Raw genomic sequence first — 15435 nt, 5'->3', positions numbered from 1 at the left:
AATTTCAATGGCACTTATTTGACACTGTGAAACAGTATTCAAGAATGTGAAATGCTATATATACCAGCTACAAGCAGTGGCTACAGTAGTCACATCCTAAAATTATTGTTAAATCAAAGGCATTGAAGGTAATTCATTCGAGGGTACTGTTATTAATTCTTATATTATGTATTTATTATTATTATTAATTTTTTAAATAAATGCCACAGAATCTCAGTTGCAATCAATCAGTAACATATGCTTAGAGGTGCAAACATCTTCATTGTGTTACTATTATTTATATATGCACGGGTATTATTATTATCAACACTACTGTCAGATATATTTGGTAGACAATACCTATCAGAGAACTGATTCAATAAATTTCAAAAAATGAATTTTTAAAGTACATTACAAAATGCCTTAGAGCTATTCCAAGTTTTTAGATATCCTTTTTATTTGCTGGGCAGGGGAGGAAATAAAACTTCTAAATTTTATGCCATATTACAAGATACTTACGTATTTGTTCCAGATACCAAAGCTTCAGCTTGCATTGCAATAGCATCAGCTTCTGCAGCACAGGAGACTGATTGGCTGGGCACTGAGGTAGGCAGAGATGGCTGTGGTGGTATCACTGAAGGCAACACACTTAGACCAGATGGGCCTGCAGGATTGCTAGCTGGATTGGCCGGAGGTACCAGCAAGGAAGTGTGCATGTAATGCGCAGCTGGTTGGCTAGTAGTTACAGGAGCCGCACTAGCAGTAGCACTGATATTTTGTGTCGTGTCAGGACAGAGGTAAAATGCAGGTGCAGGAGTAGCATGTGCTTGGCTTTCCATTAATTGCAGGGTTAATTCCTGTTGCCTACAAAAACAAAAGAAACTAAAATTAAACTTTATTAAACTATAGAAACCTGAAATTAAAAATTACTCGGGGGACATTTATTTAATTTTTACATTTTCATATATACCTGTGTATATACTAGTACAACTTCGAGTCAACTACTATAATCTTCAAGTAGGTTTAATATAACAATAAATTAAGAGAAAAATTCAGCAGTTTTAAAAATACTTTTTGAACTAAGAATTAATTACGAATTTGTCATACAATAATAAACTTTAAAATCAGCCTATTTATCTAATATTATATTAACACTTGTCACATGCTTCACATGGAAAATGATATCTGCTAAATGCAGTCTCAGCAATGTTACAGGAACATAACACTGTTTAATTGCACATAATTTGAATGTACAATATGATGATCATTTTAATAGGCATATTTATTCATTTCCTAGATAACATGTACATTATGCTTAATTGTACCAATCAGAAAATTTTTGATGTCCATTAGAAATCATTAAAAACTAAGATATGTAACAGAGCTTAATGCGCCAAAGTGAATGTCAAAGCATATAATTCAAAATTAACAGTCATTTTTATTGATAAGTTAATTTTTTATTTACTTGAAAGTTCTTTTTTTCTGCTCCTTTCACTTTTTGTTTAAATAAAATTAAGAGCATTATTTTTTAACTGACATTAGCATGGGGGAATTAAGATATCTATAGTAATATCTAAACATATTTAAAAGAACAAATCTTACAGATATCATAAACTAATATTAGCAAAAAATTATAATTTATCTCCCAATTTTTTTTAGTCTTATTTAATCATTCTTCTAATTTAGATTTATTGCTAACACCCACAAAATATTACTTAATTTTCTTCAAAAAGATCTCGCGGCTCCAATTTTTAAACTATTTATAAATTATACTTTGCATGCTATACCGCAAAGTACATCACAGCAATATAGATCTTTGCTATCAAGTGATAATTTTTATAATCACTCATATGCTTTTAAAAACTAAAATTGAAAGACGTCAAAAACTTCGAAGCGATTAGCAGTTACATCTATCTATCTATATGTACATTAACATAACAATCAATGTGACCTCTAATCACAGAAGTGGAGATGGATGATAAGAATTGCAAAAAACTTCAAACTTAATATTCAGTTGCATTTTATAATTATGAAACGGCATGTTTGAATAAAAAAGATATAATTGTTTGCTGAAAGTTATCTTGCAATACTCCCAGAATCCAGCTACTCATCTTTCTGAATTTTAAAGTGAAAATTTTATTTTATTCATTTAATAAAAACATTTCAAATCTCTATATTTGATTTTATAAAAGGCTAATTTAGTCATTAGTTTTAGGGAAGAGAAACATAGACATTAGTTTTAGAAAATATAAATAGTTATTTAACTAGTGAATTGCTGTTTTTAGCTAAATGAATTTTATGAAAGAAAGAAAAGAACTCAAAGTGCGTATGTGTAAATACGCACAGACACTGGATGATTCAAAAGTACTAAATAAATAAATGCAATAAAATAATATGAAAGCTTTCAAATTTTAAATTACTCCCAAAGGTCATTTTTTAACATTCTGTGCATTACCTTTATTTATTAAAATCACATTCTTTGCACTTAAATCATAAAATTGAATTCAACAGCAATATCACAAAAAAAAAAAAAAAAAAAAAAAACTTGCACATAAAACATCCGTGCTTGAAGACACATGGGATGTTAATGTTAATGGAATGTTTTGAAATCGTTGAGTTTGTTAATCAAAAATTCATTAAAGTTTTACAAAATATGAAACAGTTAATAAAAGAAATTCTAGATTCCAAATGTGGGCTTCCAGATATCCATATTTGAATGGATAACTGCATTATTCAAAATATGATGTCTCTAAGTACACTGTTTCTTTTTACAGTGTGAGAAACATGCATACATTCATGGAGATTCTTTATTATTTAATTTCTTTACATAAAATTGCAGAGCTTCAATATTTGGTGGCAACAATTTGAAAAGCGAAACAATGTTTATAGTAAACCAATGCAAAATGCCAAAATGAAATTAAGAGCCCTTCTGGGCAAACTGTCCCTTAGGGCTAATAATTCAAAATGTAGATAGTAGTACAATGTGGTTTTGACAGAAATTTCCAGAAAAGACATGGGACTTTTTTTTTTATTCAGAATAATTACATTTTTGTGAGATCTTAAAGATGTATTCTTACAAAATCAAACACATACAGTAATTACAACTAATCACTTTTGAGAGATATCATGAATTTAAAAACTAGGCGTTTCAATGATAAAATAAGCTAGAAAACAATGTGGACTAGCTGTCCATTGGACTGATGACATAAGAATTAGAAATTACAAATATAATTACAACCTCTTCAATATCGTGCAGAGTGTCATGCCAAGTTTGATGGCCATGACACTAAACATTTGTAATCTTAGTTGCATTGTGAACTGTGCTGCATCACTGCACCAACTTCTGACACAATTGAAACACCCTGCCAGTTAAAAACAGTATTATTCTGGCAATAAAATCTTACATTACTTAAAAAAAAAAAAAAAAAAAAAAAAAAAATTTAAACAATTTCTATGCATTTCAGTAAAAACTGCATTGTACTACTGTCTGTAATTTTAAAATTACTGAATTTTCACTTTATTACTTTGAATCACCCACCATACCATAGCCACCAACCAGAAACACGAAAACCTGTGAATTTCGGGCAGGTTTTTGAATTGCGAGATGAAGCCATTGCAAAATGACAAAATTACTTTATAATGAATTTATTTACAATGTGATTCTGAGGTAAAATATATTAATATACATCAATAAATGATACATAATTAAATTTAATCATACTGCAGTTTGTACATTAATTATTAATTATATTTTCATCATATTTAAAAGTACTTTGGTACATACATTTTCTTCAGCATAAAAGTGTCAGAAAATTACAAAGTAAAATTAGTCATAAACATGAAACTCAGAATATTTAATTATATATTGATAAAAATGAAAGAGTTGTAATTTTTAGCCCAGTAATTCAGAATATAAAAATCCACATGCTGCAAAGCTGTTTCTAAATGACAGCATAAATAATAGACAATAAATAATAGACAGCACTCAATGCAATGTTTAAACAGATGCAAGTCAAATGCTTTCCTCCAAAGCTGGTAACAAGTTAGTGACTTTTCAATGTGGATGCAGACAATCAGAAAGCACCCATTTTTATTTTGAGGTTTTCTCTTTCATTAATTTACTTTTTTTACTTTCTGACTATCTACACCCCAATTTCAACATCTGTTGAACGGTCATGTTTTAGCACATTTTCCAGTATACATGTGACAGAAATCAACCCATGCTTGATATCTGAGTATAGTGAATTTATATGCTTTATATTTAACAGTCATTATGGCTGAATAGTATTACCAGATGTAAAAGCATACACATCTGTATGTACACTTTTCTTTTCCCCAAACCCTCTCATAAAATTCCTTGATTGATATCTTTCTTATAAATTTTTATTATAACTATTATTATTTATGAACAGAACTAACTAGACCTAGTAGCCATAAAGACAGCCAAACAAATTGTTTTTGATAATTCAAAAAAATCACCAATTCATGAGCAACATTTTGTGGCAATGCAGATAATTTAAAAGTACTCTACCTTTACATACGCTTTTAAATTTTTACACAAAAAGTACATATCAATACATTATTACATTTCTCGAATATCATAAATTTAATTCAATACCTTAAACTGCATTACAATGTGTAACGAGCTTACCTTTGCATAAGCACGCTGTGCTGATAATACCTTCTCCTATTGACTTCTTGCATACGCTGTTGAGACTAAAAAAAAGATTCCACTTGCATGAGGAAATTTACATAAATAATTTTTAATTACCATACACTATTTTTCTCACAACAAATATCATTAAATTTTTCATTCGCTTCACACAAACAACTATCAAAGTTAGACAAAAATACATTTAATTTTAAAAGCGGTTAGAAAAAATACACCCAGCATTATAAGAACTATTACTCACACTTTCTTATTTCTAGACACTTATTCTAATATGAACACAATTAAGATTAAAATTTCATTGTAATTTTTCCTATATATTCAGCAAAGCTTTAATTTATTAGAAATTAATTAGTAAATATAGGTGCTTATTAGCCAATTTTACTATAGCTTTTCAGAATAATTTTACCTTTCATACAGGCGAAAGATTCAAATTCTCCCCAATAAAAAACAACCCAGCAGGATGTTTATTCTGATGATAACATCAAATAATAATAAATCAAAACACATCTTAAAGACTTTGACTCAATACAGATAAATTATTTACATTTGCTTTATAAATTCAGACATGTATCCTCCATTTTTTTGTATATCTTCCTTTACAGTTTCCTAACATAATGTCCATTATTCAAAAGTTTTTATTAATTTTATACCTAATAGTTAAACTTTTTAGTGCATGTAAGTAAAACAGCACAATTTAATAAGCTTTACATGCATTTTATTTACCCAAATACATACATGCATTCTTTTTAAAGCTACACACTTTACAGAATATGGAAGGCAAACACGTATACAATCAGATTTTTCAAGTTCAAAAATATCAAATATATTTTTTTCATTCTACAGCTTACGAGAATGATGAGTAATACTTATTAGTACTTGCTGATGCTTCTAATTTATGGATCCAAAGTGAAAGAACCTCCAAGTTAAAAAGCACTGTGCATATTATAAATAATATTATTGATATCATTTGATTTATTTAAAAAAGGTGAAACTGAAAGAAAATACATGCTCTCATAAAATTAATAATTATTGCCAAGAAATTATTACCTGCCAAATCCTAGAATGTGTAGGATTCATTCGAACCAAACTTGATGGATGTGCATGTATTGCTGCTGGATCATGATGGCTGGATGGGGTGGAGACAGTAACAGAATTATAAAGTTGGCCATATGGGGGTGCGCTATTCAAAGCTGGATGGTGGTGAGCAGGAGTATGTACACTGGCAGGCACATAACTGAAGTGTGGACTTGATGCTGCTAGTAATATAAAGTATATATAAATCTTTTCACACACACAAAAAAAGTACTATTATGAAAATAAATGATTCTCATGTATAATTGTTCCAATGCATGAAATAAATTATTTTTTAATAATGAAATAAACTATAAATTTTTTAGCTTCACATAAATCCATATAATTAAAATTTTGCATGCTCATTTCCTGAGCTTGCTTCTATCTATGGGAGATGTACTCAAAATATATCTCTGACACTTTCCAAGTTCAAGAACTCAGAAGGCATATAAATAAAGCAGAAAATAATTAAAAAATTTTATAGATAGCAATATTTACTTGGATAAAGTGTGTGATGAGAATGTATGCAACGAGCTCGAGGCATGCAACTACCATAGGTAAGGCAGGGGTCAGGAACAGGACCTGTGCCCTAAAAGATAAGAGGAAAAAATCAAGTTCACAATTTACAGAAGAAACACATACATTCACATCTCTCTCTCTCTCTCTATATATATATATATATGAGATAAAAATATGTAAATCAACTTTATAATTTAATTTAATAATAGCCTCTTAATTCCTCATTTTTAATTCAGTTATTTCCTCTTTATTCTAAAAATAATAACATTTCTGGACTGCACTATTTCTAGATTAATCAGTGCCACAAAGCTTGCATAATGCTGATAACAGTTAATTGGTAACCTAAACTCTGAGAACTGAAACCTTTCTCTTAACAGACTGCCATATTGGATAAATGTGTACTTTTAGCTTCACCCTCTGTGCTGCTTGGACACCGCTATGCTCTCTTCCTATCGCAATAGTATTAAAAAATGTAAATATTCTTGAATAGGCATGATAGAAGGCCAAGTGAATTGTGGCAATAAATGTGAACTTAAAGTAGAATTAAAACTGCCTCGGCTGCCAAGTTTCTCAGTCATAACGAATTCTACATTCTAAGTATCAAGTATTATATCATCAGTATAAGTGCATTTTTAAGTCTCATCAGTGTTCCTGATTTTGTTGCATAGGTTTTAAGAAATTTTTTAGTATTTTCAGTAGGTTTTTTAATGAACCAATTTTGATTTTATTGAATAGGTTTTATAAAATTGTGTAGTATTTTCAGTAGGTTATTTCACGTAAAATTTAACTGCTTTCGTTTAATGTAATTGTTATAACTTAGCGTTACATGTAAACTTGGCTGCATCAAATATACTTTAAGGCTTTAGCTAATTTTTAACTTTCCTTTTCTTTTCAATCTTTAAAGTTAGCAGCTCAACGTGCAATTTTTGACTGAATACATCTCACAACTTTTTTAATTTACTACTTTCTACTTATATATATATATACATACAAACACATACAATGCAAAATCCAAAATACAGTTGAGCATAAATTAATTATAACGTACATACTTGAAATAATAATTGAATTGCAATGTAATTGTAGTATTTGTAACTGTAGCAACCACCTTAGAAAAGCTGTCAAACTCTGGAAACCATGCTCATTATAATCCATCAGTCAAACAATGTCACCATTATCATATGTATTCTTTTTCTAATGCTCCATGGGTTTTTATAAACAAATCAGGATATCTTTTGCCTTAAACGTAATCTTAAAATATGTGCTTGTAGAATTTTCCAGCAACGTAAGAAATTGTGGAAACATTTCAGAAGTGATAGAGAATTCTGTTACAAAATAGCTAAAGAGAACAACAAGGAGATACATTTGGTAGGTAGCTGGTGATATCAAAGTATGTAAAATGCCAGTTCTTAATTTACTAGTATTTGTGTTTTATTACACCTTGAGGGAGGTGCCTTATTTTTACTCCTGATATAAAATATTACTCTCAGACAACAAAATTTGTAGACATGATGGTGTCTCGGAAACTGATGGACAAGATGAATAGAAATAATCTTTAAGCAGTTTTGAGAAAGTCCTGCCAGTGCACGAAGTCTGGATTAAAAGTTCATGTGCCCTTGCATATGGCAAACAATACAGCTTTAAAATTGAATGTATTTTATTTGAAATTCAATTTTTGACTCTCTCTTTTTTTTTTTTTTTCTCCCCAACCCATAAAATTCGCAGTTTCACACCTGAAGACCCCTTTCTAGATATCAACGACTGGGTTATATACAGGATTGCCAAGGGTACTTTAATTTACATTGGCCAAACTAACAGAACTTTAAAATTTCACGCTTATGGAACATGAGGCATATATTACGAAAAAAAAAAAAAAACATATAAATCCTCTGTTCCCCAACACTGTTAGTGAGAAAATCACATTTTCCATTTCTTTTTCTTTCTTTACCCCCTAGGCAAAATTATTTAAAAAACATCTAGCATTGGCAAATTAGGTTTTCTAGATGTACTTCACATTCATAAAAATCTTTCAGATCTAGTTAAGTATCGCAATTCTAATCCATCTTCATCCTTAACTTTTAAGAAAACCATTTCAGAGTTTTTCTCATTTTTCATCTATAGATGGTGTCGGTAGTTGATTTTTTTTCCTCTCATTGTTATTGCCTTAGCACATGCTTCTCTTTTATTATTTCTACTTCTGCAGCTAAAGAAAGTTTGATAAAACCTTTAAAACTAGTCCTGTAAATTTATGAATATTATGCTAATTCTTGTTGCCTTAGCATCACTAATACAGTTCAAAGTCCGAGATCCGGACGTCCAATATCCAGTCCTCAAAGGCCACTACCAACTTTTTTATTTTATTATTATTATTATTTGTGTGTGTGCTGCATACATGAGCATTTGATTCCAACCCTCCCCGTGCATAACAAAACATGTGGAGAGTACCGATTCTTAATTTCACTTTGGCACTAAATAAAATACCTCATTATTGAAGAAACAATCATTTTAGCATAAATTTGTATGATCAATAATTTGGCTCTGTAGATGTCGATCATACATCTCAAACCGAAACATTCTACAGATACATCGTCGATACACCTACTAATATTTTATACCTTTTAAGCCAAACCTGGCAAATCATTATTTATCATATTTTGCTTTCATCACCACGTTTATCAACACATGACAACTTGAGTAATGACTCATGGAGCGATACCCAAAAAATCTTTTTTATATTAGTAATTGAGAAACAGCATGGTAATCTTTTATGTTGACATTATGCTTGGCAATGATTACAGATTTAAGTTAAATGAACTAAGAAATGTTGACAGGAAAAATTTAACAAAAATTTCTTTCTATATGCTAAAAGTAGATTTTGTTAATGATACTCATAGGCCAAAAGAATACATGCAGTGCTATTTGAATTAAGAATAACTGATTTGTTATTCACATAAACCAAGAACCAGCGCCAGAGTTCATATGGCCGAACTGGACAGCAGAATTTAGGGAAGACAAAGGAAGATGCTTGGTAGGAGAATTTAGGACCTGCAGAGACTGCATCAGGTGCCAGCCCTCAATAAGCCTTAAGTATATATGGGAATTTATTTATTCAGGACTCAGAAACATGTGTAAGAAATAGGCATAAGTATAATAAATAACTAATACAATTCAGGCTTAATTATCTCAGTGGGAGATAGAAGCAAGATAAAATTTAGTAGAACAACTTGCCTTTAGTCGCCAATCTCATAATACATAGCCAAATATGTATAGTGAATAATAGCTAAATTTTATGACGATAGCCACAAATCTGAAAGTTTTCCTGAAGGTTTTCGGATATCGCACACCAAAGGTGAAATTTTCCAATCAGTGGATTTTGCAAAGAAATGTGGAGAAGCAGTAATAAATGAAGAGGCTATAAAAGAAGTTTTCAACTGTGATGACAGTGCTCCTCAATCATCAATCAATTACCAGATGGCGAAATCTGTAGTATAATTCTAGATCCAGAAAATACTGCTACAGACAGACGAAAAAATTTTGATTCACAAGTTAGTCGGAATTCTAGACACAGCAATTACAGGACTTCAACAATGGAACTTTGTAAGTCAATAAGAAATTATGTCTGTCTATAGAATTAAAGAGAAAGTATTAGCACAAAAAATGAAGCAACTTGAAAAAAAATGTTTAATATAGTAAAAAAGATAAATATTAAGCTTTTTTTTGGTAAATTTTGATACCCTTTACATCATAAATGCTTCATTATTTCATAAATCATTTCATATTTTTAATTTTATTATTTCTACATGCCATCTTACTAGATTTAAACTGATGATCTAATATACAGAAAAATCCCAAATCCGGAATCGCGGAAATCCTGACGAGTCCAGATCTGGGACTTTGTACTGTATTATATTCGGACTCTTATTATAATTCTTACGAGCGGATGCTTTTCCTTTTCCCTCTCTCTCTCTCTCTCTCTTTTTTTTTTTTTTTTTTTTTTTTTTTTTTTTTTGTACAGCCAATGATTTAGCTATTAAAATTTCATTTTAAGTATTGTAATAAAAAAACAGTTTCACAATGTATATGATGCCCTTCTCACCATGACAACATTTAAAGTTAAAAAAAATATATTATTATTGCGTCGGCACAAACCAGGACATGAATTATTCTTTCAATAAAAAAGGCATATCCCAGTGCATAACAAATTTTTAAAAACAATATAACTGATACTGTTTAAAACAATATAATTGATAAAACCAGATTCTGTTTCCTAAGAAACCATAAAAATACTGGTATACACCCTTGTGCAAATAAACTAATTGAAGCAAACTATTTTTTTGTGAATTTTAAAATTATTCCTATCATTCTTCAACAATCATACTAAAATATTTTTAAAATATGGGTGGGATGAATAAATTCTTTGCCTAGCAACAATTTCCACCAATCAGAGGGATTCTGACTTCCGCAGATCAAAGCTTCAGCTATGATCACATCAGTTAAAGAATTCACTGTTGTCAGAGACGGATGAGACGCCACAAAAGCGTACAAAGATTGTTACTCTCTCCTGTTAAAGCCTGACAAAGAGATTTTGAAAATAGTTGGTGTAAGTATAGCAATTGTGAGTCATATGATTAAAAAAAAAAAGAAGAAGAAGGGATCCATATCTCCAAAGAAGAGAGTAAAATATGGTCAAAAAAAAAAAAAAAAAACTTTTCTACATACACAAAAGTAAAAAATACCATCAATAGACTAGTGCTGCACTTAATACAGATTTAAAAGAGCATGAAATAAATATTAGCTCATCTACTGTTCGGAGGAGTCTTCTTGCAGCCAGTCGCATAGACCTATTGGTCTATGAAGAAACAGTTTGTTAATCTACCAATGAACAGAAAGTGCTACATATGGGTGTTAAAACATAAAAATTGGACAGTTGAAAAATTGGAGAAAAGTGCTATTTAGCAATGACAGTCAATTTTTCTTCTAAAGTGAATGAACTCAACACGTGCGAAGATTGCCAGGCGAAAGAATTCGGGATTACCACATTAATCAATTTGTTGAACACCATTAAAAGAAGATGTTTTGTGGTTGTTTTAGTTAATGAGGTTTTTTTTTTTTTTTTTTGAGCTTGTTGACAGCATAATGCATTCTTATCGATATACTACTATTCTGTACAAAAAGGTTGTTCCAGAGTTGAAAAAATGATACCCTAATGGAATAGGGATTTTTAGCAGGATTTAGCCCTGTACCATATGTTCAAAATGATCAGATATTCATTTCTGAGAACCAAATTGAGACGATGGAATGACCTGGAAACTCTCCTGATATCAACTCAATGGAGAATTTCAGGACTATATGCAAAAATTGCCTATTAAATATGGACTGCACAACTATGGAGAAGCTAATCCTATGTGCTACAAGGACACAAATATTATAAATGACTGTGAAACACTGGTAGAATCCATGCCAAATTGTGTCCAAATGTTAATAAAGAGTCATGGGGATCATATTATGTACTAAAAATGTTTGATTTTGTATAAATTAAAATAGCATTTCTTCTTAGTTTTTTTCAATTTTTTGATTTGTTTCAATTAATTTGCACAATGATGTAGTAAGGTTAAATCTTACTGAGACTGATATTAATATAGATAAATTTAATTATTACCCTGATGACAACAATTTAACCCGCGAGCACACGCAACGGGTATGTCATACCCATGTGCATTTTTTGTTTTTTATATTTCTCACCCATTCTTTCATAAAAGTACGAAACTTGGTGTAGCTGAGTTCAAGGTCACATACTTAAATGGGGGAAATTCCTGAGGTGACAGGTGCAACGGTTTTTTAGGAACAGCGTTGTTCGGGCATGTCATACCCGCGCGTGTACTCGCGTTTCTCAGTGAGTCACTTCGCACTTCTCGTTTTCAAGCTTTTAGTATAGGTTTTTCTTGAGTTGTAAGCACGGCGCCGTATATTCCTTACGATGAAGAGATGAATAGATTGAGAAATCTTCTTGAAACAGTTTCTTCTGATGAGGATTCATTTAGTGAAGACGATGAAGATGTTGATGACGAAGAATATAATAGTAATCATGATTCATCCATAGAGAATAGTTATTCAGATACAGAAACAGAAAATGAAACTTTGGAATGTAGCAATGAGTTTTATGTTGGAAAAAATGGAGTAAAAAGAAACAAAAATAAATTCCGGACTAATGTTAGAATTGGCGCCAAAAATATTATAACTAAACTCCCGGGAAATACGAAGTATTGTAAAGACGTCTCAACACCTTTAGATTCCTGGTCACTGCTTATCGATGAAGATATATTAAAACATGTAGTCGACAATACAAATATTTATATCGATTCAGTACGTGGAAATTTCACTCGTGAATGGGATGCGAAAGCAACAAATGAGTTGGAAATCAAAGCTTTAATTGGATTGCTGTATTTATGAGGAGTTTATAAATCATCCCATGTGAACGTGGCCTATGGTGATTTTCTTTTCAGTGTTAAACGTGGCTGCCATTAATGCAAGAATAATTCTACTATCAAAAAAGGAACCATCAACGAATACCGTACCAGGCGTACGTTTCTCAAAGCCTTAGGGATGCAGGTAATAGAAAGTGTTCAAAATGAACGACGACGAGCATCTGTAGTTCCTGATTCTAGACAAACACTGACCACCGATGAACATGTTAACAATGAACACCCATCCCCCCAAAAAAAACTTAAAATTACTTACAAGAGGTGTACAGAGTGCCCCAAGAAAAAAGATAGAAAGACTAGATTCATTTGTGAAAATTGTAGCAAAAGTATATGTATGGAACATATGACCTCATTTTGTAAACAACGTTCAAAAAATTGTAAGTAAATAATTTTACCTCTCCTTATTCTTTCATATTTTGTCTAAAATGAAGTATTAACTTGGTTTTACATTTTAATTTCTTTTAAAAACCGATTAATTTTATTCGGCAAATTTTTAATTACAAACTTTTTATTCGGGTATGACATACCCGGCGCGTGTTCTCGTGTTCGTCGGATCGGTGCATGTGCTCGCGGGTTAATAAAGAAAAATAAAATTTGAAAGGGTTTAGATTTTAATGGTTCCTCAAAAGCATTTGTTAAAGTTTTTTTATGCTCTTGCTGAGCCCGCAGTCTACCACTCTGCTGTTGCACTCACCCCTGCTAATCCATTTCTTCTTGTCTTTCGCTTTATTACTACGCAACATTTTCTTCGCATTTGTTTCACTATACATTTAGAATTCCTGATGTATTCAATACTAGTTTTGATGTATTCATGACATTCATTTACATGACTAGTTTTGAAGGTTTTATATTTAAACCTTCAAAACTAGTAATGTAAATTTATGAATATTATGCTAATTCTTGTTGCCTTAGCATCTCCAATAATTATAGTTTGACATAACATCATCACTAATTCAGAAGTCAAACTACAAAAAACAGCGTTACATTTTCAAATTTTCACAGGCCTAGTTTCGATGGTTTTTACCGAACCATCATCCTCAGCTGCAAAAGCGCAAAATTGCGCTTTTGCAGCTTGCACTAAAAAGCGTTATTGTGTCATAACATCATCACATTTATGAATTCCTGATGAAAAATCAAATGAAGCGTTGCCATACAATTTTCTATTTTTTGCAGTATTTTCTCAGTTCATCATAACGGTGTTCAATTTTCCTAATAAGATGGGGTGTAAAACTTTTTTTGGTCTTTTTATTATTTACGTTTTGTGTGTGAATTTTATTCATTAAATATCATGTTCTTTGGACTTACGCCAGATAAAATTAAATCCAGCAGCAAAATCACAAAATATTTAAAAACAGCAATTTTTCTGATAGACAGTCCCATGTGCTGCAGATAAAACTGTTTAATTTCATACAGTATTGCCACTGCTCACTTTAAAATTGTTGTGTTTGTTAATCAAAAATTCATATTTACAAAATATGAAGTATAAAATTCAAAATCGGGCTTTAAGGTGCGCCTGTTTGAGTGGTGGATTTAAGTTATTCAAAATTTGATGGCCTTACGTACCATCATTTTTTCACAACATGAGGAACATGTATGCATGCAGATTCTTCATCATTCAATTACTTAAAAATAATACAGGGCAATAATATTAAATGGTAACGATTTGAAAAGTGACAGTAGTTTACAGTGGATGATGCAAATTCTTGTTTTGAAACTAATAGCCTATTCAGGCTAATGCTCTTTTGCACTAAAAAGTGACTTTCAGCAAAAACAAAATTGACAGAGTCATTTCTTAAATTCACTTTTAATTACTAAATTTTGGCTTCTCTTTTATTGTGAAAACTAGAAATATGTTATGTCTGTTAACACTCAAATTCTGCAACAAGTTTCAAAAGGGGATGAATGACTTTCATTTTTCTATTACCGGTTGGAAAATGTAAGTGACAAGCCTGTGGCGATTCCAAGATTATCTGCTTGCTCATGTGAATTCTGTCAAAGAGAAAGATAGTTTAAACTGGATTTTCTAATTCAGTGTTCCGAATTGGGATAATTCTGAGATTGTTCTTAACACAACTCTCATACATCTCAAAGATGATTATTAACTGGCTTTTAATAAATACTCTATAAAAATTGAAAAATGGAAATATTTCATAATAAACCTGGATAAAATATTTATTAAACAATGATTTTATGCTTAACTTTTATTAGGGGGGAAAGAGCAAAGGAATTATTAAACGGAGAAAATTTTTAAATCCAGATTCATCAGACTACAACTGAAACATACTTAAGTAGACTTTAAAGTTACACACTCCCAAAAATTACAAATGTTAATAGATTTAAATACAGCACATAAATATCATTTAAGAAATTATTCTTACAAGAGCTCGAATTCCAGTTTCCGGTGCATCATGGAAAGGAATAGACTGCTGGCTTGTCCCATGAAATCGACAACTAGATAATTGAAGAACAGGATAAAACTGCTGCGGATGCCTGCTTTCAGGATATGGATCCCAAAAGGCTGGAGGACTTGGGTTGCGTTCAGTCATCAGATTGCAACTACAAAATGTTGAAATATTTAATTAAAAACAATAAATAAATAAAATTTCAATAGTAAAAAGTACTACAATGTTTTCAATAAGAAAAATGATTCTATTGAATGGGAGTTCATTTCAAGTAGTTATCACTGTCCATGGTTACTCATCAGTATTTCAC

General features: G+C 30.9%; 1 protein-coding gene across 2 annotated transcripts in view; it reads right to left on the bottom strand.

Moving 5' to 3' along the window:
• LOC118195096 (uncharacterized) overlaps positions 1-15435 on the bottom strand; it is a 95503-nt gene that overhangs the window by 32699 nt on the left and 47369 nt on the right. Inside the window, exons 5-9 of one of the 2 annotated variants that reach the window (XM_085827521.1) lie at positions 15102-15279; positions 6221-6311; positions 5699-5907; positions 4631-4695; positions 499-843 (exon numbers count right to left, since the gene is read on the bottom strand). In XM_085827521.1, coding sequence (XP_085683647.1) covers positions 499-843; positions 4631-4695; positions 5699-5907; positions 6221-6311; positions 15102-15279 — 888 coding nt within the window. The remainder of the gene's footprint in view (positions 1-498; positions 844-4630; positions 4696-5698; positions 5908-6220; positions 6312-15101; positions 15280-15435) is intronic. The other variant, XM_085827522.1, reaches the window with a different exon arrangement.

Source organism: Stegodyphus dumicola, chromosome 12 (genome assembly GCF_044657685.1).
Source record: "Stegodyphus dumicola isolate Sdum_Otavi_A_Nest chromosome 12, ASM4465768v1".
NCBI classification, from domain to species: domain Eukaryota; kingdom Metazoa; phylum Arthropoda; class Arachnida; order Araneae; family Eresidae; genus Stegodyphus; species Stegodyphus dumicola.
The sequence above is the reverse complement of the archived record's forward strand: the minus strand, read 5'-3'. Positions and strand labels throughout refer to the sequence as shown.